The sequence below is a fragment of the Durio zibethinus genome, chromosome 27 (assembly GCF_047325235.1).
Source record: "Durio zibethinus cultivar Kanyao isolate XHJ-2024 chromosome 27, ASM4732523v1, whole genome shotgun sequence".
Classification (NCBI taxonomy): Eukaryota; Viridiplantae; Streptophyta; class Magnoliopsida; order Malvales; family Malvaceae; genus Durio; species Durio zibethinus.
The window spans coordinates 3,944,161-3,969,068 of record NC_143188.1 but is presented as its reverse complement, the minus strand read 5'-3'; the positions used below and the strand labels follow the sequence as shown (position 1 = coordinate 3,969,068).

At 29.5% G+C, this 24,908-nt stretch overlaps 2 protein-coding genes across 2 annotated transcripts; both read left to right on the top strand.

Moving 5' to 3' along the window:
- Positions 1-36: 36 nt before the first annotated feature.
- Positions 37-5,259, top strand: LOC149510855 (protein ACCELERATED CELL DEATH 6-like). The gene is made up of 4 exons (XM_089756320.1): positions 37-712; positions 4,004-4,323; positions 4,357-4,509; positions 4,694-5,259. The coding sequence occupies exons 1-4, from the start codon at positions 37-39 to the stop codon at positions 5,234-5,236; spliced, it is 1,692 nt and encodes a 563-aa protein (XP_089612446.1). The 3' UTR covers positions 5,237-5,259.
- Positions 5,260-7,288: 2,029 nt separating this feature from the next.
- Positions 7,289-10,041, top strand: LOC149510854 (uncharacterized). Its single transcript, XM_089756319.1, has 3 exons — positions 7,289-7,556; positions 8,214-8,530; positions 10,021-10,041. The coding sequence occupies exons 1-3, from the start codon at positions 7,289-7,291 to the stop codon at positions 10,039-10,041; spliced, it is 606 nt and encodes a 201-aa protein (XP_089612445.1).
- Positions 10,042-24,908: the final 14,867 nt, after the last annotated feature.

Below are 24,908 nucleotides of genomic sequence, written 5' to 3'. Positions count from 1 at the left end.
AAAACAATAGATCCTTCACCTCTCACTGCCTCATATATGGACGTTGATTTGTATAAAGCTGCAGTTTATGGTGAAATAGAAGCATTCAATGATTACAAAGGGCGTCTTGATTGCCTAGTTACCCGAAATCAAGACACAGTACTCCATGTTCACTTGGCAAACCAAAGGCCCAAGGTTATAACACTTAATCTGGCTTTGATCTATTTGTACAAATACAGAGGTCGTCCAACTTTGAGATACGCCAGCTTCGCCGCTCATCTTCTTGACGAGTGCCCATCATTGCTACTAAAAGCGAATGCAAAAGGTGAAATTCCACTGCACATTGCAGTGACGTTCGGGTATCGTCCTACTGTAGAGTTGCTTCTCGAAAGAGCAAAATCAGCTTATCAGGGCGACAAAGAGAAGGGGTTAGATGCAGCCAAGGAAATGCTGAGAATAAATGATGAGGAAGGAAATACGCCGCTGCACAATGCAGCTCGATATGGTCATCTTGATGTGGTGCGAGAATTAATCAAAGCAGACCCCGGTTTTGAATACCCTGCAAACAAAAAGGGCGAGTCTCCACTTTACATAGCTGCTAGGAGAGGATATCATCAATTGGTGGCTGAGATGTTAGATAAATGCAACTCAGTGGCTCATGCTGGCCCCGAAGGTACAACGGCTTTGCATTCAGCCGTTATGTCAAATAACCCTGGTAAGTTTGCTATGAATATCTTCATCTTATATTAAATACATTAATTAACAGTGGAAGTATCAATTTTCGACGAAAGCTTTCCATTTTGTTGAGAAGTCGTTAAAAGTCCGCTTGGCTCGGCTCGAGTTTTTATATGCTGATGGAGTAAAGCTATTTTAAAAATACAGTAAAGAGAAGCAAAACTAGCTTTTGGTAAACTTAATACAAAAATGCTGTAGAATATTAAAAAACTATTTGATAGTATTTTTGTAGATTTTTAATAAATAAAAAAACCAATTTTATTAAATTAAACCAAAAGATTTTAGGTGAAAAATAAATAAAATAAAGAGTATTTTTATTAATTATAATAAAAAAACCAAATGAATGCAATAATAATGTGAAATAATATAAATTTTTTAATAAATTTTATGAATTATTGAAGAATAAAGTGAGAATATAAAAATTTTCATTAAATATTTGTTCTTAAAATTTGCACTATGCTTTCCACGTAAGTTAAAATTCTTAAAATTTGAAAACCAAACACTTAACTTTTGCTTTTGCTTTGTATCATATAAACTCTTCAATAAGCAAAAAAAAATTTCTATAAAAAATACAATAACTTTTACTAACAAAAATATTTTATTAAAAATTTATAAATTTCGTCACTAAAGCTTGTTTTTTATATTTAAGCTATTTAATTGAAAGTTTTTTTACATAAAAAATTAATTTCAAAAGTTTAAAATTCAATGGTCTTTTTTGGCAAAAAAATTACTAATTTTAGGTGGAATCTTTTTGAAAATCCAAACAAAGAGATGGTTTTTAAAATTTTTAAAATTTTCTTTTTATTTTACTTCAGAAAAAAAGGTGTCAAGCATATCATTATATGTTGGTACAAGTAATTAAAAAATTAGATGAGCCGTGATAGGCCAGCACTATTAACGTGCCATGTTCACACGGCCCGTATAGGCAAAGAGCCTGATTTAATACAAAAGATGGCCCATAATTTTATGTCATGCCTAGCACGATACTATTTGTCGTGTTTAGTATAACCCATTAACAATTTTAAAAATTTTTTATTAATTTTTTAATTTTTTTAATTTTTTTAAAATTAGTTCATGAAATTAATATGTAAGATATATAATTTATATAATTCAATAAAATATCTATATTTATGAGAAAAAATTGAAAGAATTAACTAAAAAATATGTTAAAATTAACAAACACTAATATTCCATCTCTAAATTTCAAAAAAGAAAAATACATAAACATCACATTATCATTTAATTTTTCATTTTCTCTTATCATATCTGACAATTCACTTATATCATGTGTTTTGTTTTATGTAAGAGTTTTCAGAACTAATTTTTAAATAATATATATTTCATGGTCCTTTTTTTTTTTAAGTGATAGATCAAAATGAAAAAATTATAATTTTATCTACAATAATATAAGTCTATTTAAGGACACAATTTAATATCATTTCTAACATAAAATACAAGTTCATCGTATGATGAAAGTAATGTAAAATACAACTCAATGACAAACAGACTAATCTTATTCATAATAGCTATGAACTTATGTCACGGACCTAAGGAGGAGTCTTGAATCTCACATCAAACATAATAGGAAGGTCATTGGGGTATAAAAGGGTTCACACCATTTCTTCCTTACAAGACACTTTTTGTAAGACAAAACTGTGAGGCTAGGGGGTCAGAGCGAACAATACCTCACAAGGGTGTGAACCGTGACAGGAAGGCTGATCTAGGATGCTGAAAGAGTGAATGTCTGGGTCCTGAAGCAGCGCGGGTTCGGAGCTTAAGTCTCGACTTGTGACACTTGCACACAACTCAAAAACAAATAGAATAAGCTCATTCATAATATCGTATGTTACGTGCAAATGTCACGGGTCGAGACTTAAGTTTCGACTAGCACAGTTCAAAGACCTAGGCATCCACTCATTCGGTGTCTCAGATCAACCTACCTATCACGATTCACACCTTTGTGTTGTCCGCTCTGACCCCTCAATTTTGTCCTACAAAAGACATCTCACAAGAAAGAGATGGTGTGAACCTTTTTATACCTTAATAATCCTCCTTTTATAGTTGATGTGAGATTTAAGACTCTTCCTTAGGTCCGTGACATTCTCACCCACCTAATCTCATGACGTCCTCATCACGGAGGCTGGCTATCCTATCTACTTCCCTCGAGGTGCTTAGTGTGGATTGAATGATATAGGACTGACTCTGATATCACTTGTCACGGGTCAAGACTTTAGCTTCGATCCGCACGATTTCGAGACTCGGACATCCACTCATCCTGCATCTCAGATTAGCCTACCTGTCACAGTTCACACCCTTGTGAGGTATTGTTCGCTCTGATCTCACAGTTTTATCTTATAAAAAGTGTCTCATAAAGAAGAGATGGTGTGAACCCTCTTATACTCCAATGACCCTCCTTTTATATTCGATGTGGGAATCAAAACTCCTCCTTAAGTGCGTGACACAAGTACTGACTTTTATATTTGATGTAAGATTCAGAACTCCTCCTTAAATAAGTGCACAAGCACTAACTCTGGATGGGTCTCACCAATCCAATATGTTCAAAATCCTTAACCAATCGTAGCATAAGTACATGAGTCATACTTAGCATAGCCTGTTAATATAACAAAGGGTCGTGCCAAGTACAAATCATATTGCGTCGAATTGTGTCATTGCACAGACTTCCCAACCCATTTAACGCCTCTAATATATCTTTTTTATTTTTTCTATATTATTAATTTGTACAAATTTAATCATATCAATATTGCATATGTTTATAGTGTTTTTCTTCTTCTTGTCATTAATATATCATTATTCTTCTTTTATATTTATTTTACTATCTCATTATATTCCAATATATAGTCAACATTTCTTTTTTAAAAAATATTTAAACAAATAATATAGTTGCAAATACTAGATTTTTTAATTGATGCAATTTAAGATGCCTTGATTACAAAAATTTTTAAATTTTCAAAATGTCCATCCAAATGCATTCTAAAAGTTGAGTAAAAATTGTTGAAAGTCCACAACATTTTATGCTAACTTCAGTATTCTTTTGTCTGCCAAAAATTGTCATTCCTCCCCAAGCTAATTTCAATGAAACAGCGAACAAATTTACTTGTCTTCCAACTCCAACTGCTTCTATGTGGAGCAGAGAGTTATCGTTATTAAGCATCTGATTGTATGGTGGTCTTGGGGACATTGTAAACAAAAAAAATATTTTTTATCTGTGTTATTGACCTCGAAAATTGCTCACTGATAGAGTTTTTTGTTTTGTTCGTTTGGGTTTTAGAGACGGTAAGGATAATACTAGAGAAGAAAATTACTTTGGCAAACCAACCAGACGTCAATGGCCGAATTCCACTTCACTTTGCTGCACATTTAGGTTACCGTTCAATTGTGATACAGCTTTTAAAATGCGACAAATCTACTGCCTACACAGCCGATTCAGTGGGAAAGATGACTGCTCTTCACATGGCAGCAAGGCAAGGCCACGCATCAATAATGAAAGATATTATCCGATATTGTCCAGATTGTTGTGAACAAGTGGATAAAAATCATCGCAATTTTCTGCACTTCGCTGCATTTACTTTAGATGTTTTTTCTGTACTTCAATTCTTTGGAGATGATATTGATATCGGATAAGTATCAATGAGAAATCCATTGGCTCAGGAGGATGAAAATGGCCACACGCCTCTCCAAGTGCTTGTATCCTGTTGCCCTATGTTTTATGGTGCTGATAAGGCTTTAGCAAATGACAAAGTGGAAATTAGTAAGGAAAATCTTATTACGGAGGAGGTAAGTCCAGCCTACGTTACTTGCATAATATATACATTTACCATGGGATGGCTTAATTACATTTGATGATTTTATTTAATACTAAATATTATACAAATATCATGGATGTTTGCCTATTTGCTTATTCATATCTTGTCTTCCCAATGTTTTCATTTCTCAAAATGTTAATGAAGTTTGTCTGCAGGAAAAAATTTTGAAATTATTTGAAGAGATTAGTAGTGGAGAAGTTGCAGGGGTATCGGTTTCTCCCAGGCAAACCTATTGGAAGCTTCATGCTCATTTGGAGAAAACAAGAGACTCACATTTAGTAGTGGTGGCGCTAATAGCAACAGTAACTTTTACTGCAGCATTCACAGTACCCGGTGGCTACAAAAATGAACAAGGCCCAGATCAAGGAACTGCAATCCTAATTCATAATGCAGCGTTTAAGATGTTTATTATATCCGATGCCACAGCCATGGCTTGTTCTCTTTTTGCTCTCTTGATCTACTTTCTCATGGCAAGACCTCGTTTCCGAATCCCGCACTCAATTATTTCGTATCGGTTCGCCTATAGAGCCACTCTTCTTGCAGTTGTAGCAATGGTGATAGCTTTCATTACAGGCGCATTTGCGATCTTGCAACCTTCCGTTGGGCTTGCTATTACCACTTGTTTCATTGGCTTCAGCTTCTTTCCGCTTGCATTTTATAGTAATATTGTATGGAATGCGTTTAATTTTTTTGGTTAGTGACAGAGGCATGCATAACTAATATTGGGTGCGAGAAAATTATATGATACATAATTTCTTGTAAATATATAATACTTACCTAAATAAAAGTGATTTGTTTTTTCAAATTCAGATGATTATCAATGATTTTCAAATGTCAAATCATTATTTAGCTCTTACTTATAGATGGAAGAATGAATTTTAAGTAATGAGATTTGAATTTTAAGATTTTGAATATTATTTTTAAAAATAATTATATAAATCAATTAAACTAATTTTTCAATTCATTCTAACCTTCTTCTACCTCTTTGTATTTTACAAATTCCTTTGATCATCAGAAAGCATGTCATTTTTAGGTAGGAACACTGAAAAAAGTGAGAAATAATTAACGGTACAATACTCGTGGCATTTGGTCCAAAAAATATCGGAGAAGTCAGGATATATGCCGCCTCATGATTTAATTTTTCCCACAAAAATTAACTTGGAGATATAGAGGCTAATAAAGCGTCGGATGTTAATATTTCCAGCAAAAGTTTTTTATGCTATACGCCAAAATAATTGTAACATTTTAGATATCAAGGTAAGAAAACATCCCTAATAGAGATAACAATGAATCGTGTCGGAATAGATTTTTACTCATCTTGATCCGATTCGATTCAATCTGATATTATATAAATTGTATTCAATTTAATTCGACCCAAAATTAATAAAATATTATATTTTAAATATAAAATATTATTTTTTAAATATAAATATAAAATTAAATAATTATATAAATATAAAATTAATTAATTAATTTTTTTATATATATCAAGTCGAATTGAATTTGTTTAAAATTTAACCTTGACATTTTTTTTACTATTACTTGACCAAATTTAAAACTTGATTTAAAAAAAAAATTATTCTTAAAAGATCAAGTTAAATTAAAACTATCGAGGACGAATTAGACTACCATTTCTAGGCACAAAACATATTCAACGTAATTTTGAGATGTCAGCTTTACGGCCCAAACAATGTCCTTAAATTTACAATTCCCGGCCTTTAACGAGGCAATAAATTGCAAAGTATATCTAAGGTGAAAAAATATTTTCTTTTTGTTTTCTAAGCAAATAGATTTATTAATTGGGAATAAAATTATAAAGACAGAAATCAACCCCAAACCAGGAGGATCATAAGCTAAGAAGCACCAAAACATTATACAATCAGTGACCAGAAAAGTCGTTAAAAAGAAATCACCACCAAGACCCAAATAAAGTTTCCTTATTTACACCCAACTTTGCTTGGTGATCATGATTAGCAAGGCCATTCACTTCTGTTGGGACCTTTTTAAAACTAACATTCCCAATAACTAGTGAAAGATCATTGCAGATACTTGATTTTTTTTATTAATATTTTATCTATTTAAACTTCTCGAAAGTTATTTTAGAGGAATCACACGCCGGTATACAAGATAAAAGTAATTAAGCATAAGTAACAAGATTATTTCATTAAAAATTATTTCACTAAAGATTATTTCGTTAAAGGCTATTCATGAAATAATTTTTTTCACAAAATAGCTATATATGAAAAAATTCTTTCGTGGAACAATTATTTATAAAACAGTTTTTTCACAGAATAAATTCATCAAGGAGAGGATGTAAGAGCTTGCTGGTTGTTTTCTTTTTTTTTTTTTAATTGAGGTTGTTTGAAACTAAGAGTACAGTACTTTACCAACGGACACATTACCAATGACATTCATCAATATTGTCTTTGTTGTTTGGAATAAATAATGTATTGCATCCTTTTTTAAAACCCTGACTTCCTCTCTAGCACTTTAAAAAAAAAAAAAAAAAGAAACTAGGTTTTTATTCATGAAAAAATAGTTTAATTATTGACATTTTTTCCACTTTCTTGGTTTCAGAGGCAACAAGAATAATACTAGAAAAGAAAGGGAAATTGAATTTGACAAGGGGAACAGATGAAAATGGAGAGACCCCTCTTCATTACGCTGCACACTTAGGTCACTGTTCAGTCGTGATAGAGTTGTTAAAATGGGATAAGTCTGCAGCCAATGTAGCTGATAAAAAGTGAGAGATGATAGCACTTCTTATGGCAGCCAGGCAAGGTAATGGACGAATAATAAGAGAGATTATCTCCCAGTGTCCAGATTGTTGCGAAATGGTGGACAAAAGAGGTTGGGATTTACTTCATTATGTGGCGGTTAGACACTGGCCTCCTGAATTCGGAGAATTTCTGAAGGGTGATAATGAGACTACTCCATATGCACCAATCAGATACCTTAGAGATGAGAAAGATGGCCGTGGAATCACACCTCGACAAGTATTTACTGCGTTTCGATCTGGTCTGTCAATGGAAATCACCGTACCAAGAAAATGGTGAGTCTGTCACCCCTGCATGGCCTAGCACAAATTACAGCAACGCCTTTCTAATTACGTACCTAATTAATTAACCACAAAATTTTCCTGAGAAATTAAAGACAAATATATTTATATATATAATTAAAGAAATTAAATCCGAACTTGGTGGTTAAGAGAGGTCTTGCAGAAAAATAGCTTAGCAGTATTAATTAATTTATAAGATTTTCTATTTAATTAATTACTCTAAATACACTTTCAAACAACATCTCCATGTTCAAATATATATTCTAAACAGATATAAATTCTAATCTAAAACACGCATCCTTAATTATTTTAAACATCTTTGTTTTTAGAATTGTTCATAGATTAATAGGGAGAAAAACTATGTTGTTCTTACTATCTTGTGGGAAATTTAAAGTAGAACTTAAGTTTTGAATTCCAAAAGTTTTAGGATTCAAATGTTAGTATGTGCAACATTTTCTCATATTTTTAAGCTGCAGCTTCTTTTAGAAAAATTAAAAAAATAATAATAATAACAACAACAACAACAATAACAACAATAACAATAATAATAATAATAATAATAATAACTTTGGTTTTGGATATATAAAATAATGACTGATAATCAACTAATGTGGTAGGAACAAATTGCGAAACTGGTGAAAAATATCGAGGACGAAGAAGTGGCGGAGGAACAATTCATCCCATTCGAAATAATCTGGTGTTCCTCTCTGAAAGTAACGTTGAGAAGGGAAAAGAATCTCATTTATTAGTAGCAACACTTATAGCAACCCTCACATTCACAGCAGCAATAGCTGTTCCCGGTGGTTACAAGAGTGAGAAAGGCACAGACCAAGGCATTGCTTTCCTCATCAGTAACGCAGCCTTTAAATCATTTGTTCTATCAGATGCCCTGGCTTTTATTCTCTCTCTCGCTGTGGTCGCCACCCACTTTCAAGTGACATTTTTTAATTTTTCAAATCAACAGAGTTTTCAATATGAAGTGGCCGCTTCATACATTGGGTATGCACTTTTTGACCACCGTGATTGCGCAGTTTTAAAACCCTCCCACGGGCTTGCTATTGTCTCATGCCTCATTGGCCTCAGCTTCCATCTTTTTTATAGCAAAAAATTATATTAAACATATTGTAATGGCTAACAAAGAGTTTACTTTAGATGCATTGTTGGTATATAGACTCTATATACAATCAGTGATAATAAAAACTATCACGTAATTAATGAGTAAATTTCAAAGGAAAATTTTAAAAAATAAATTTAAGTCATTTATTATTATTATTTACAATTTAGGACTTTTAATTTTTTAAAATGTGCTCATTAATGATGTGGCAATTTGTGGTTTCATGACAATGTATAAAGTTTATATATTGCTAATGCATCAAATCTAAAATCGGCTAACAAATATAATAAGAGTGGAGTTTTTAAAAGTTATAAGCGAGGTTAGTAAGGTAACACATACTCCTTAAGCATATTAAAAAAATAAAAAAATAAATTAAAAAAGTGAGATTTATGTTAGTTTGTTAACTTTGTTTGTAAAGTTAAAAAACTTCACTAACAATATATCAAATATATTTTCTATTTTAAATATAAATATGGATACGTTTAGTTAGTATTATTTGTGTGTAATGTTGTGTTAGTAAATACAAGGTTGAAAAATACAAACAATAATGTGTACTTTGTTGTAGAACTTGTAATCTCCTTGTAGACTCTCTTTTACAAATTGAGTAGAGAACATGGAACTTCAATCACAAATGAAAATGACTTCTAGGCGTGTTAATGCATATGTCCTTACTTTTATTTTGGCTCTACCAATAATGTTATGCAAAAGAGATTGTATCGAATAGCCTCTAAGATACAATGAAACCTATGTTTTGTTTACTTCGCACTAGAAAATCGAACCACTAAAAGCTTTTTGATGAAAGATCAAAATACCTTATTTTTAACAAGGTTTTTTGCAACAAATAATGCCAAAGAAATAAACATTTATCTTAAGAGAAATGGGAGAAAAGATAAGAAGAAAAATGAACTTCAAAATATATAAAATGAATTCACAACAATCTTTGTTTATAGAGATTTAAACCTAAGGTTGTGACTATTTGTTTGTGTTGTTTCAATAAAAAAAAAATCACTTCCTTTTAATAGAAAAATGTCATTCTAAATAATTAAGAATGAATTGGTTCATTAAACTGATTAAACTTTTCATACCAAGAGAGATCAATTTTCTCATTTCAAAAAATTGATATTTTTTTACATAAAAGCAATTAATTTCACCAAGAAGACAATCGATTACCCCTTTGTATTTTCACTTTTTAAAATGCTATTCGAAGCAGGGCAATCGGCTCCTTTAAATTTATAAAATACATTTAGTATGTGAGTAGTTAACTACTCCATATAGCACTTAACTCCTAACAATTTTCAAAATGGTTCCAGTTACGGCCTCCTAAAGGTTAGTTGACTTCTTTTTATTAGCAGTTGACTGTCATAACCTCAAATAATTTTCTAGAAAACTATCAATTATAGTGGTTGATTCTATTAGGGTTTGGAATCTTATCTAATTTGTTAGTTTTGAATTGACCTTTATTTTGTAATGATAAAACATTAAGCTAAATAAATATGATTAAGATTTTGAAAATGATTTATTTAGTGCATGTTCTTAAGTTTTATTATTTTTTGTACTAAATAAATAATATGTCTTTCAAAGTGATATTTGATTTGAAAAAAATCTTGAAAATTTTTTTTAAAAGATTGGTCTTAATGTTTATATCAAAAATACAAATTTCCAAGATTAACAACTATTTAATTTTCTCAAAGTTTAAACAAATATTTCTTTATGTTTTTGTATTTCTCAAACCAAAACTATCTTTAAAAATTATTTATTTGAAATAAAATGAAAGTCAATTTATTGTTTTTTAAGTGAATTTATTCATCTTGCACTCAATACAATTTTTTATAATATTAGTTTTGAGAAATGAATTAACAAGAGAAAGATATTTCATAAGAATAAGGTTTTTCAACATTGAATTTGTTTTATTTTTCTATATTGATTTACAAAGTTTTAATATTTTAATATCATATGGTTGAAAAGCTTTTTTAGTTTATTTTTTAGTAGATCACACAAAATCAAAATCCAATTTTTTTAAGAAAATATTTTAAATTTTTATTATAGACTACGTAGGTTGACTTACAATAGCATAAGAGGAAGATTTGAAAATCAATTATAATTTTTATACATTTAATTAAACGTTTATTTTTATATGTATAAAAAACTCTTTAAGTCTAGTTTTTAAATCTTCAAACGGATCTTGATTTGGAATTGTATAACTTAAAATATAACCAAATTAATAAATAGGGTGCAAAAGAATATTTAATTTAAAGCAATCAACTGTATTATTCATCTAGAATTATTCTTAATTGAAAATAAGCATGACTCGATAGATCCTATATCAAAATTGGTTGATCCTTTAAGCCACAATAATAATCAAGATTTGAAAAAAAAATTCATGACATAATCAATCCCTTAATGAACCAGATCGATCCTCTATGTCTTGACATCCTCCAACAACTAGTTTTTCAATGAAATAGCAGTTTTTTTTCTTCACCAACTCAATTCTAACACCTCCAAACAAATTTCAACTATAAAAAGGAGTCTTACAACATTATTAAAGCTAAGCGACAACACCTAAAGAGCATTCATCCAATTTCTTCAAGCAATTTAAGAAAAGTCAAGTGTTTAGAGGTTAAATTCTATATCTTTGTATTCAACATCCATTTGTATCCGTTTAGTCTCTTCTTGAATTTATTTGGCAAATACCAAACTTTTATGAGGTTATCTAGTTTGAAAAAACTAACCTATCTCATTTTAGATTGTGAGTTCAATGGGAGTGTAACCCTTAAGTAATTTTGTAAGGAACATAGGAAAATCATTAAGGGTTTTTGTGTGATTATACTCTTAGACTTGGAAAGGCTATTTGTAAGTTTTTGAGATATAATGGATTATTCTTGGGTAGAATAGCTATGGGATAGGTTGTAAGCACTTTTGGAAAAAAATTTAACTTTCATAAATTTTTGTATTTGATTTCTTTAGCCCTACTCCTTTTTATTTTTATTTTTTATATTTATTTCAAGTTAAATAATTATTGTTTATTTTATAAAATTTTCAATAATGATTATATTGATTTTAATTTTTTATTCAATTTAATTGAAATTTAATTTCGAGAAAAAATTTGGAGACAATTCAATTCATCCCCTCTTGGATTGTTATCTACACTCAAATTAACAATTGGTATCAAAGATTGGACTTTGTTTTTTCCATAGGTTTAACAACCTAAAAGTGATGCCATGGTTTAAGCCTTTGATACAACAGTTGGTGAAAGGCAATCCATTATGGAGTCCCTTATGTTCAATAGTTCACACTACACTCAATGGAGAGCAAGAATCAAAGTTTTCATCAAAACCAAAAATATGAAAGCATGGGAGATTATCATCAATGGGTTTAATGTTCTATTAAGTAAAGAAGAATGGGATAAGAATCACATAAAGTTCATGCAAGTTAATGCAATTGCTATTGAATATGCTTTACAAAGAATTTAACTTCAATAACTTCAGATTGATTGCAATCTACTCCAATGCAAAAGAGAAATAGGAGAAACTTGAAGACATGTATGGAGAAACAAAAATGGTAGAGACAATTGAAGAAAGATACTATGGAAGCCTATGTTGAACAAGGGGTAATGAATATTCTATTGAAATCCAATCCTTAAATAAACCATGCTTCATGGTTCTTTAAGAAATCGAGGTATCAACTTCTTAAATTCAATTTTGTGAATATTCATTTGATGAATTACAAAATGATTTTAATGAGTTATTTATGGAATTTGAGTCTATAAGTTTGAAATTCAAGAAAAAGATTTCAAAGCTTAATATTGAAAATGAATTTTTGATTAATACAAAAAGTGATTTGGAAACTCAAAATAAAAAATTGAAAATAAATTTTGAAACTTCCCAAAAAAAGAAGGGAATTTTTAGAAAGAGAAAATTTTGATTTGAAAAGAAACTTTGATGTGTTGATAGATGAAAACAAAGTTTTATATAATCCCTCACATATTAAAATGATCAAATACAATTATTATAAATTTTATGGTCATTCTATACACACTTGTCCTACAAGAAAAGAAACCCCATTTAAAACTAGACAGGTATGGGTTTCGAAAGGAATAAGAGATTTCATAACTAACTTACAAGGACTTGGAACAGTTTGGATACCAAAATTCAAATGATTAATGTCTCTTATAGGTATTCTAAAGCAATGAGCTACAATATAATTTTGAAAATTAAAGTTCTAGACACACAATGAAAAAATTGGTAACCTTTAAGACAAATATTTTTTTGAAATATTTTTTTGGTTGCCTATTCTTTTTAAATATTATATGCATATTGATCGTTTGAGCTTAATTAATATATCTTGATTATACAAAATTGGTTGAACATGATACATGTTATAAATTGTATACTTTTGAAAAATGTGTGCTTAAATTGAGTATGTATTTATTTATGCTCTTAGGATTATGATTTTGATATAAATATATTCTCTTTTCTGTTGAAATTGATTTTGATACTTAATTGTTTGAGATATATTTATATTTCAATTTAAGGAAAATATTTTGTAAGCTTTGCCTCTGTTAAAAGCTTGATATTGATGGTTTATGATTGATATACTTATGCAAATGAGTTTTGTGATTATTTGATTAAATTATATCTATGCACAAATATAGGGAAGCATACAAAGCTTAATGATTTTGAAATTTAAAATTTTGCTTTGAAAATCATTTTTGTGAAAATCAAGCTAAAAATGTGAAATCTTGTTTTAGCAAGTTTTTAAGTGTAAAATAAACTTGACAATGTTGAGTTTAATGTTTTATACTTGCTTAAGCAAAGAAACTAGATAATTTGCAATGATTTTAATTTAAAGCATTAAATACAAGTTTTCAAAGACTTTTTAGAGTTTAAAAGATAAATTCTTACTTTTGAGCATGTATGGGCATAAAAATAATTTGGATAATTTAAAATTATGATATAAAACTTTTCTAAATAGTTTAAAAAGCTCAAAAGACATTTTTAACATATTTTCCCTTTGCATTTGAAAAACTTTGTTTTGTTATTTAAATTTGTTGGAATAGTTCAAGATAATTAAAAATAAGCTTAGCAAAATTTGACTACTATATAAGGCATTTTCAAGCAAAAATGAGTTTTTAGGTGTCAAAAAATAAAATAAAATAAAATCTTGAATATATGAAGTTTTGAATGGTTTATCCTATTTAGTTTTGTATAAATGAATGTGCTTAAATGAGTTTGGAGCTACAAATATCATTTTAATGAACCTTATGCACCTTGTATGTGAAGTATTGATATTTGATTTGTACAAGGTCTAAAAAGCTTACTTGAAAATTTTGCTTATATGAATATGTTTTTATGACTCAGACAAGTTTGTTGTCTTTTAAAATATGCTTATATATTTGTCTCATTATCAATTGAATGAAAATGAGCATATTTGATTTTTTGTGTCGTTTAGGCACTATTTATTGCAAAATTGGGGTTTGGACCCTTTAAATCTTGTACAATTTTTAAATATTGGATCTTTCCTTATTTAAATTAGGTATATTCGTTAGTTGTAGTTATTTATCATTCAATAAATGACTAAAAAATGATTCACAAATTCAATTAGACTCTTTCTTACTTTGTATATAAGTAAATAATGCAAAATCGTACTTCTTTTATTCTTTCTATCCACCAAGGGAATACAATTCCTCCTCTATTTTAGTAAATTTTTTTCAATAAAAATAAATAGTAGAATCATGGATAGGGAACTAGACTAGTGACCTAGGCAAAACTAAATAAAATTTGATAATCAATAATAAAATGATTCACAAATCATCCCTTCAAATTCAGTCTATGAAATGGATAAATTATTCATTAATAGGAAAAAAAAAGATAAAAGATCTTACTAGGAGAACAAACACAATAAAAAAATTATAAAAGACAAGAAAAACAAATTTCTAACTCAAGAAATAAATATTAGTTCTAACAAAATAACTTATCAAGATAAAATATTAAAATCATCAAAAAAAATTTGGCAAATATTAGAAAGAAGAAATATTCAATAAATCCATAAATTCTATTTTTTATAAAGTTTTTATTGAAAAGATATATATATATTTCTATATATTTCTATATATCATTAATATTCTAAGAACTAATACACAACTTTTTCTTAAATCAACAAAAATTGATTGAGAAATTCATTTCCAATAAAGAAGCAAATTAAGAAAGAATAATAGAACAAATAAAAATACAAATCATAAGAATTTGATGAATATCATTGTTTTTAACATGTCTATTTGCATATTGCAAATTTGTTGGAAGTGGTCTTAATGCATAAACTTTGTCTAAAATATTTATCACTCTTAATTTCAAAAAGGGACATAGTTGAAATATTTGAAATATGCATACCAAATTGGTTCAAATTTTGTTTTAATCAAGAGTTTATGTTCTCACAAGTGTACAATGACATTTTAAACATATTCCAACTTTTATTTTTTGGCCAAAAACATTAAATTCTTGGATTTAGCATCCTAAACCATACTTTTATTGATAGAATCCCAAGTTACATGTCTATTGAAACTATGTTGTACCTCTTGATTTTTGTTTTTATTTTTCATAAAATTTCTATTTTGAATCTTCTTTTATATGAATTAAACTTGTACAATTTATCTTAGCCTTTCAAAATGAAAAAGGTATACATTGTGGATATTTATTTCATTATTTTTTAAAATGCTACCTTGGTGCTAATGATTTTTTTTAAATAAGAATTTTGCCTTAATGCTTGAAATTTAAAATTTTTCACACTTGTTATTTATTGATATTGTCTCTTAACTGATTATGTGATCATATTTATAAATTATTCTTGATGAAAATTTGACTAATAAAATGCTTGGTCATGGAAATGGACTTAAAATATACTTTATCCATGCTTAAATATTTATTCAAGATTCAATCTTTGGCTCATACTTGTCAATTTATGCATGATGAATATCTTGAGCTTAATGAAATGTATGTTGATTCTTGGTTCACCTATTGTCTTGGTCAAGTATGCTTATATGATTACTTTGTTTAGCTTGACTTTGAACCTTACGCCTAAAGTTCATATTTTTTAAACTTGACTTATGTTTTTAACTTAAGTCAATATTGATCATGGTTTATATTTTGTGTTGACTTATTTATCCTTTGGTGGTAAAATCTTCTTGACATATACTTGAATGTTGAATGTTTTCTTTATGCTTATTATTTCTATATGACCTAAAAGGATTGACATTTGCACATTATATGAGAACTATAGCTTTAGTGTGACCTTTATAATATTTAAAGTCTAATATGATATGTGGCACATGGCTTGAGTTAACTTCGAATGCCTAATATGTATTGATAGAATACTTATTGGCAATTTATGCTTAATGAACATATTTTCCTTTGCCTATAATGACTTGCACTTAAAATAAAAAAATTATAATCTAACAATTGGTATAATTTAACAATTGGAATTATTGGTGCTACTAATGAATATTTTTGCCAAGAATTTTTCTAAGTCTATGTAAGGTATGTAAGGTGAATTTGAGATGAGCATAATATCTTTATCAATAAAGTTAAAGTATATTAAGAACTTGCTCAAAACATTAGGAATGAAGGATTGAAACTTAAATGAGCACATCATCAAAGCTTTATAAGGATAGCAGTAAAATGTTACTAATTCTAATGCTTTGAATGTTTTTCATTAGAAATTATGTGTAAAAATATGATTTGTGCTTGAATAGGTTAACACTTTGAACAAACTAGTCACCAAGCCACTTGATAAAGATTGCTTCAATACTGATTGTCATAATATTCTTGAAAGTCTAGATTGATCAATTCACCTTAAATGATATTTATATCTAGTTCTTAATTACTTGGATTCATAAATTTGTCTCTTTCAAAGCCTAGTTTGAAATCATGTTTATTAAGCAAGTTAGTAGAAACAAGATTTTTCCAAACTTTCAAAACATAAAAAAACATTTGTAATTGTTAATGTTTTTCAGAATGTAAATTCCATATTAATTGTTCCTTTGCCTTTGATTTCAATTGTTCAAGAATTCAGTATGTAAAGCACATTGCCTTCTTCCTCTTAGAGAGTTTTGAACATGTCTATGTTAATGCATACATATTTAGTAGTGTTGAAATCAATCCACCATCTCTTTTTGTCTTCAGTGACATTAATTTTAAAAATTATAGCAACAAAGTTATCTTTAGTTGTATTTCATGCTTCTTTCTTATTTTTTTATTGCAAGGGAATCTTTCTTGAATTGACCTTACTTCACATAATGAAAACATGCATTTTTCTTCTTCATGAACTTTTTGGCATTAAAAGAAAGGTCTTTTTTTCTTTGTGGACTTATTTACCTTAACATCTTCTACCACATGGACATTGGAAGAGCTAGCCTATTTTTCCTTCTCATTGCAATATTGGTATTCAATGCGAAGATGTCTTGCAAGTTTTTCAAGACATAATTCTTCCTTTTTATGCTTTAGAGTTTTATCAAAATCTTTTCATATTGGTAGAAGTTTGTCAATTATGGAGATATAATGAAAGATTCATTCACATCCATGTTGTATTAAGTGAATTTGTTCAAGATGATCTTAATTTTAAAGAATTGATCCATAATCAGTTTAGAATCAATTATTTTGTATGTGTTTCATCTTAAAACTAGAAATTTTTTTACTTGTAGCATCTTTTTTGATGTACCTTATATCTAACTTTAATGTGCATGAAATGTAGGTATCGAATAAAGAATCGAACATACCATTTAAAATTCAGCCTATACATGTATAATCATCATTTTCCCACTTTTGTTTCTTGTGCATTTCATTGTGAGTTTCCTCTTGCTTCCAGTCTTGGAATAGTGAGAACATATGCTATCTTTAATGTGCTAAGGAAAATATGCATCGTTTATTGCCATCTTAAGAAGTTGCTTCCAAAAAATCTTTTTCATTTTTGGAAATTGGTTGCCATCTCTTTTACAGAATTGAATTTGTCCATATTGCTAGATAAGCCTTAAGAATGTTGGTAAATACAAAGCTTTAAGAATACAAACAATAATGTGTATTTGTTATGGAACTTGTAATCTCCTTGTAGACTCTCTTCTGCAAATTGAATGGAGCAAATGGAACTTTAATCATGAACAGAAATGGCTTCAAGGCATGCTGCTCACACCACTATCCTTAAGGTTTTTTTCATCTCTACCAATAATAGTATACAAAAGAGATTGTATAGAATAACTTCCAGTATACAATGAAGCCTATGTTTGGCTTACTTTAAACTAGAAAAACCAACCACTAAAAGCCTTTTGATGAAAGTTGGAAATACCTTCTTTAACAAGTTTTTCTACAACAAACAATACCAAAGAAACAAGCCTTTATCTTAAAAGAAATGAGAGCAAAGATAAGAAGAAAATGAATTTTTGAATATATAAAATGAACTCACAACAATCTTTATTTATAAAGATTTAATTTTAATATTGTGACTCTTTGTTTGTGTTGTTTCAATAAAAAATTACTTCATTTTATTAGAAAGATGTCTTTCTAAATAACTAAGGGTGAATTGGTTTATTAATTAATTAAACTTTTCATACCATGAGACATAATTTTTCACATTACAGGAAATTGTAATTTTTCATACAGAGTAATCGATTTCACCAAGAAAGCAATCAACTACCTCTTTATATTTTTAATTTTCAAAATGCTATTCGAAGTAAGGCAATCAACTTTTTTTTTAACTTATAGAATGCATTTGATATGTGGGTAGTTGATTGCTTCATATAACAGCAACTCCTATCAATTTTCAGAATAGTTCCAATTACATCCTTATAGGACTGTCAACTTCTCTTTATTAGCAGTCGATCGTCATAACCTCAGACCATTTTTCAAAAGACTATCAATTAATAGTAATCGATTCCTTTAAGGTTTGGAATCAGTTTTACTTATATCCAGCCATTGCAATCGATTACTCTAAGTTGGCAGTGGACTGTTTTTTTATACAAAAACTATGTTTAACTTATATTTGTCATAGCAATTGATTCTACGCTAATGGTAGTCGATTGCTCTTCCTGGAAGCCAAAGGCAATCGACAACCTATATGATCATTCTTTTTTATTTGGTTATTTTAAGCCTAGAATCATATTATTATCTTAAAACCAAATCCTAAATTATTTAATAACTTAATTTGATTTCTCTTTGATTAAACTTGATCATATTATTTTTATATTTTAAAAATATTTCTAACATGTTTTAAGTCTAGACTTATAAAAACTTATGTAATTCAACATCTTAAAATAAAATCAATGAAAATTGGAGTTCTACACCTTTATGTGATTTTCATTTTTTTTTTAATTTTTGTCCATGTCCATGTTCGAACACATATGTCTTATTCAATAGCAAGTTTTTGGTGAAGTCAATAAGTTATAACATACATCTTATTTATTTTGTTCATCTTTTTCTTTGAACTCTCAAAACAACTATGTTTTTTATAATACTCAATACTCTTACTATTTTTTAAAAAACTTCATATGTACTTTTGATTTTTTTTATATTAAAATCATAAAACATCAATTTTATAAAAAAAAATTAAAAATTTAATATAAAATACGCTAAGGTTAAAACATTCTTTTAATCTTTATAAATATCCAAGGAAACATACAAAAAAAAAACTTGAGGAGCATTATTTTTTATAACACACAAAATATAAAATTTTCATACATAATATTATGTAATAACAATGTCATTACAAAAAATTAAGAAAAATTAATAAAAATAATTATTCAATGTAAATATATTTTTCACAATTACCACAAAGAGTTTTTATATTTTAAAATTATTATATAATTGTTTCATTTTCAATATTATAAAATATATTTCTTTCAATACATGTAATCAAACAATCACTTATCCAATTATCTCTTTTTCGAGTAAGTGATATATTTTTTATTATATTCATTGATAAAAATTCCTTGCATACTTTTAATAAGAATTGGCAAATTAAGAGACTCAATAGTGGCTGGTTTAAGGTTCCCTTTTCATGTTTTGTTTACTGAAAAAAAAATTTCTTATAATTTAACACATACCCAGCTCACTTTCAATTCATTTTGGTATATAGTTGCATTCATTACTTTTTAGCAATATTTAGGTATTTTTTCTTCCCTCTCTCTATTCAGAGAGTTTCTTTCGGTTAAAAAACATCCATGTGATAAAAGATGGTATTATGCCATAACTCATCTAGCAAAAAAGTTATTCACGAATTCTTCAAGTTGAATAAAAAATTAGAAGCTACTCTTCCTCTGTATCAAAAAAATAAAAGAATAAGGATGGTAAGCTTAAGGTATGGGAGATTTTGAAAGAGCTTAGGATTTATGATGACGTGCCCATTATTCTCTCCATATTTTAACTTCGCAGATAGGGATAAAATAATAAACTTCACTTAAAGGGAAGAGTTAGTTATATATGTATATAAGTTGCCTCATATGAAGTAGTAAACGAGTCTAAGTATTAGGGTAAGTGTAAAGTAACCTCATAGGATCTTTAATTTTATTACTTTTTTTTCTAACTCTTAGCTCATTTTTGCAAAGATGTCCTCTCAGTCATCCAAGGAATTTATTTTCATTTGTTCATGCACGAACTGAAGCCCAAGAAAGGTAAGAAAAGATAAGTCATCAGCTCAAGGCCCTTTTTTAATAGGGAATAAGCTAATAAACCCTTACCCCAACAAGTAAAGCTTCTTAGCTCAAGCTCCCATCGTCGCCAAAGGCAAATAAAAGGTAATGGTGCATAGGGAGATCTTAGTAGGTCTCTTTCTCTATATAAAACCTTAAAGCCTAAGTTCTAAAACCCAACTTAGAAAAATTCTACATAAGCTTGGAATACACTCCCAATAAGAACCAGTTGGAGAGTGTCAACATGGCCAAAGGTTTGTTAAGGTCATAACCCCTCCAAGCAGTAAGTCATGTTTCAACCCGATTCCCATACTATTGTTATTTTTATTATTTTTTAAGTTTGAGCTTGATTTCTTTTGTAGTCTATAAAAAGTTTCTACCTTAGCCTATCGTTTGTGCTAGTTAAGCCCTGCACCATGCCTACATGAATATGGCATATGTCCTAAAAGCTGACATAGACCTGAATGTTTGAGGCCAAAAAAATAAAAAAAAAATACTGAGTCCTTGACCAATCTATGGTCCAGCCTTACCATCTCACATAAAAAGGAGTTGGAGCATAAGAAAAAGTTAAACAAAATGGTAGCCAAGCTTGAAGAGATACAGATAAAAAATTCCTCGACTGAGTTAATGAAGGAGTAATATCAACTTAAGCTTATTGGGGCTTAAACTAAGATAACGAAGCTGAGATTTCAGTTAGATATTGAGGTGAAGAAAAAAATAGAAATCAAGCAAAAAGCCAAAGAAAAATGCAAGAAAGAGGCTATCCAAGAGTTCATGGCCTTTGAGAGATACACTTAATTTCTAGTGGATTTCTTAAAGAATAATGTCTTCGACATGTTTGAACTGGCCAAAGATGAAGTGGGTTTCAAGTTCGCTAACCTCAACCTCGACATCTTGGACATCAGTCTCTATAACCTAAGGTTAAGGTCTCTACCACCAAAATCCAAAAGGGATGAGGATGAGGATGAAGATGAAGATGCGGCTATGGACATCAAGCTAAAGGCTACTTTAACACTTAAAGCCAAGAAAGGGCCTATTACTGCTACTATTGATCAAAGGAATGAGTGAAGAGCTCATTTTTTTCTTTTTTTTTCTTGAAAGAAATTTTTTATAAGTATGTGGTCCGGGAATTTTTGTATATACCTTAAATTTGATCACCCTATGAAACTTCTGTCAATCTTTTTTTCTATTCACTCGATGATGATTTTGTCAATGAAATAGAAAGATTTTTTTACTTAAGTCTCAATTTAGTTTTCCAATTTGTTTCTCTTTTATCTTTATTTATGCTTTAACCAATTCACCAAATAATGACTAAGTTTTAGCTTGGACAAGTCAAGTTTAAGTAATCTATAATGATTTAATGAACAAATCTCAGTTCGGAGTAGGCAAGCTTAATAGAATTTAATCAATTGTTTAAGAATATCTTAAATTAACTAGAGAATCTGAATTGATGTTAAGTCTCAAGTCGAACTTAGTTGGTTTTAAGGTTAGATCAGCCAAAGCTCAAGTTTATGACTCATAATAAATGAAATCAAATAACTTTATTCTATAATCTTCAAGTTAAAGTGTAAGCTCGGTTCTGTCCAAGCTATTGGTAGTAAACTTTCAAATTTTTTGCATTTTATGTCCTTGGGATAGAACTACCATTCATGTCTTGTAACTTGTAGGTCACATCATAGATGACCTTTTTTACTACGTAAGGTTCTTTCCAAGTTAGGGCTAGTTTGCCACCTTGGCCATCTACTTTTAAAGTTTCAATCTTCTTAGGCACTAAGTTATTCTTCTTTATAATCTTGCATTGAACATCTATCGGTAGGCTACTATTCTAGTCAGAGCTACATCGCTCTGTTTTTCCATCAAATTTAGATCGATTTTAAAAGCATCTTTATTTTCCTCTTTTAATTCGAGAAGCTTGGGAGACTAATCTTAATAAGCACTATAACTTCTATCCCAAATGCCAAATTGAAGGGAGTCTATCTTATAAGGATCTTTATGGTCATCCTTAAGGCATATAGAATTTTAAAAAACTCGTTGGCCCACTAATCTTTAGCTTCATCTAGCCTTTTCTTAAGGGCTTCTAGTATTGTTTTATTAGGCACTTCAGCTTGCCTATTAAACTGAAGATGGGTGATCGACATAAATCTTAGGTCAATGTGAAGGTTGGAGCACCACTATTTGAACTTTAAATTTTCAAATTATTTACCATTGTCTGTTATGATAGACTGAGGTAAGCCAAATCTGTAGACTATATTCTTTCATAGTAATTTTCTCAACCTACATTTCCATCATTGTAGTTAGGACCTCGACCTCAATCCATTTCATAAAATAGTCGACTACTATTAGAACAAAGCTTTTTTGCCTTATGGCCAAGGTGAATAGTCTGAAGACATCAGTTTTTCACTACATAAAGGGCCAAAAGTTGATAATATAAGTGAGCTCAGTCAATGGGAGATGTTGTACATAGGTAAATCTTTAGCATTTATCACATCTTTTCATCAGGTCAATTACATTCTTCTTGATAGTAGGCTAATAGTAGCCCTATCTAAGCACCTTGTAGCAAGTGATCAAGGTTCGAGGTAATTTTCATATGTCCCTTCATGAATTTTTTTGAAGACGTAGTTTATTTTTTTGTCATCTACGAATCTCAAGTAAAGTCGACTGAAAGATCTCTTATATAGCTTCTCATTGATTATAGTGTATGAATGAGCTTTCCCTACCAAGGCCTTAGCTCAGGTTTTATCTTTAGTCAATTCTCTCGTGGTCAAGTATGCCTTTTATCGGGGTTATTCATGATTCTTTTTCTTTAATCTGTCTAACCAGTTTCTCCACAATACTTTTTTATGTCAATTTTTCTACCAAGACTTGGTAAAAAATTTTCGTTATCATCCCTGAGGCCAGCTTAGGAATAAGTCTGCCAATGTGTTCTATAACCTCAATATTTTTTTTACCTCAACCTTGTAAAAAATGGTGATGAGAGCCAATGCTTTATCTAAGTATCTCTTTATCCCCTTTTCTTTAGCTTTGAACTCACCATTTATCTGGTCGACCACTAACTACAAATCATTATACACAATAATATATTTTAGATTCATTTTAACTACCAATCTTAGACTAGCTAATAATGCCTTATAATCAACCTCATAGTTTGATGTTTTGAATTCGAATATAAAGGCAAACTGGTATTGTAAATCTTATAGGCTAATCAAATTAAGACTAACCCCACTGTTGTGGCTATAGCCAATCTGTCAATGAAAAGTTCCACATTTTCTTTTCTTTGACTTCATTACTTTTTTTAGGCCGCTCGTTGGCCTAAGCTGAGGTGCATTCCATAATAAAGTCCGTCAAGAATTAGGATTTTAGGCTAACCTAGGGAGCATATATATGCAGGACATATTCACTAAATTTTACTATCCATTTGATTAGTCTACCTGACAACTTTAGTTTCTACAAAACCTACCTGAGTAGTAAGTCAATTAACACATAAATCATATGAGCTTAAAAGTATGGTCTGAGCTTTCTAGCTAATGTAACCACTGCGTAGGCCAGATTTTCCATCTTAGCATATTTTATTTCTGACCCTATCAATATGTTTCTTGCAAAATATACTAACATTTACCTTTTTCCTTCTTTTCGAATCAATACCAAACTGATGGCTAGGTTGGTTATTGCTATATACAAATATAATATCTCATCGAATCTCAACTTAGAGAGAATGAATGGAGAGAAAAGAAATTCTTTGAGCTCTTCAAATGCTTTTTGACATTAAGGAGTCCATCTAAAGTTAGAAATATTCTTGAAGATCTTGAAAAATGGCAAGCAATGCTCTATCGACCTAGATATGAACTTGCTTAGAAGAGCTATTCGTCCTATTACTCTTTGTGCCTCTTTTATTGAGCTTGTTGCTTTCATATCTAAGATGGCCTGAACCTTTTTTAGGTTTGCCTTTATCCCCTTTTTATTGATCATAAAGCTGAAGAACTTGCCTAACATGACTCTAAAGGCACATTTGCTTAGGTTAAGTCTTATTTTATATTTTTTCAGAGTATTAAAAGTCTTTTTTAGGTCTTTTAAGTGCTCAATCGAACTCTTACTCTTCACTATTATGTCATCTATATAAATCTTTATATTTCGATCAATCTGATTTTTGAATACCTTGTTGACTAATCTCTGGTAAGTTACTTTTATATTTTTTAGATCGAATGGCATGATTTTGTTACAATAAAGGCCTTTCTTAATGATGAATGTTGTTTTTTTCTCACATTCTTTTAGTAGTTTGATCTGATTATAGCTAGAGTAGGTACCCATGAAACTAAAAAGGCCATGTTCAACACTGTTATCTACTAGTCAATCTATGCTGGAGAGAGAAAAACTATCCTTTGGACAAACTTTGTTGATATCAGTAAAGTTAATGCACATTCTCCATTTTTCATTGTGCTTCTTAATCATGACCATGTTAGCTATTCACTTAGGGTAATAGGCCTCCCTAATGAAACATGCCTATAATAGCTTGCCGACCTTCTCATCGATAGT

What these genes read in the sequence shown, in the direction of transcription:
- LOC149510855 (XM_089756320.1), top strand. Translation starts at nt 37, where the DNA reads ATGGACGTTGATTTGTATAAAGCTGCAGTTTATGGTGAAATAGAAGCA. An exon ending in TGGTAAGTTTGCTATGAATA is followed by an intron (nt 713 to 4,003) that starts TCTTCATCTTAT and finishes TTTGGGTTTTAG; the next exon opens with AGACGGTAAGGATAATACTA. An exon ending in AAAATCTTATTACGGAGGAG is followed by an intron (nt 4,510 to 4,693) that starts GTAAGTCCAGCC and finishes GTTTGTCTGCAG; the next exon opens with GAAAAAATTTTGAAATTATT.
- LOC149510854 (XM_089756319.1), top strand. Translation starts at nt 7,289, where the DNA reads ATGATAGCACTTCTTATGGCAGCCAGGCAAGGTAATGGACGAATAATA. An exon ending in ATTTACTGCGTTTCGATCTG is followed by an intron (nt 7,557 to 8,213) that starts GTCTGTCAATGG and finishes CTAATGTGGTAG; the next exon opens with GAACAAATTGCGAAACTGGT. An exon ending in TGGTCGCCACCCACTTTCAA is followed by an intron (nt 8,531 to 10,020) that starts GTGACATTTTTT and finishes AAATGGTTCCAG; the next exon opens with TTACGGCCTCCTAAAGGTTA.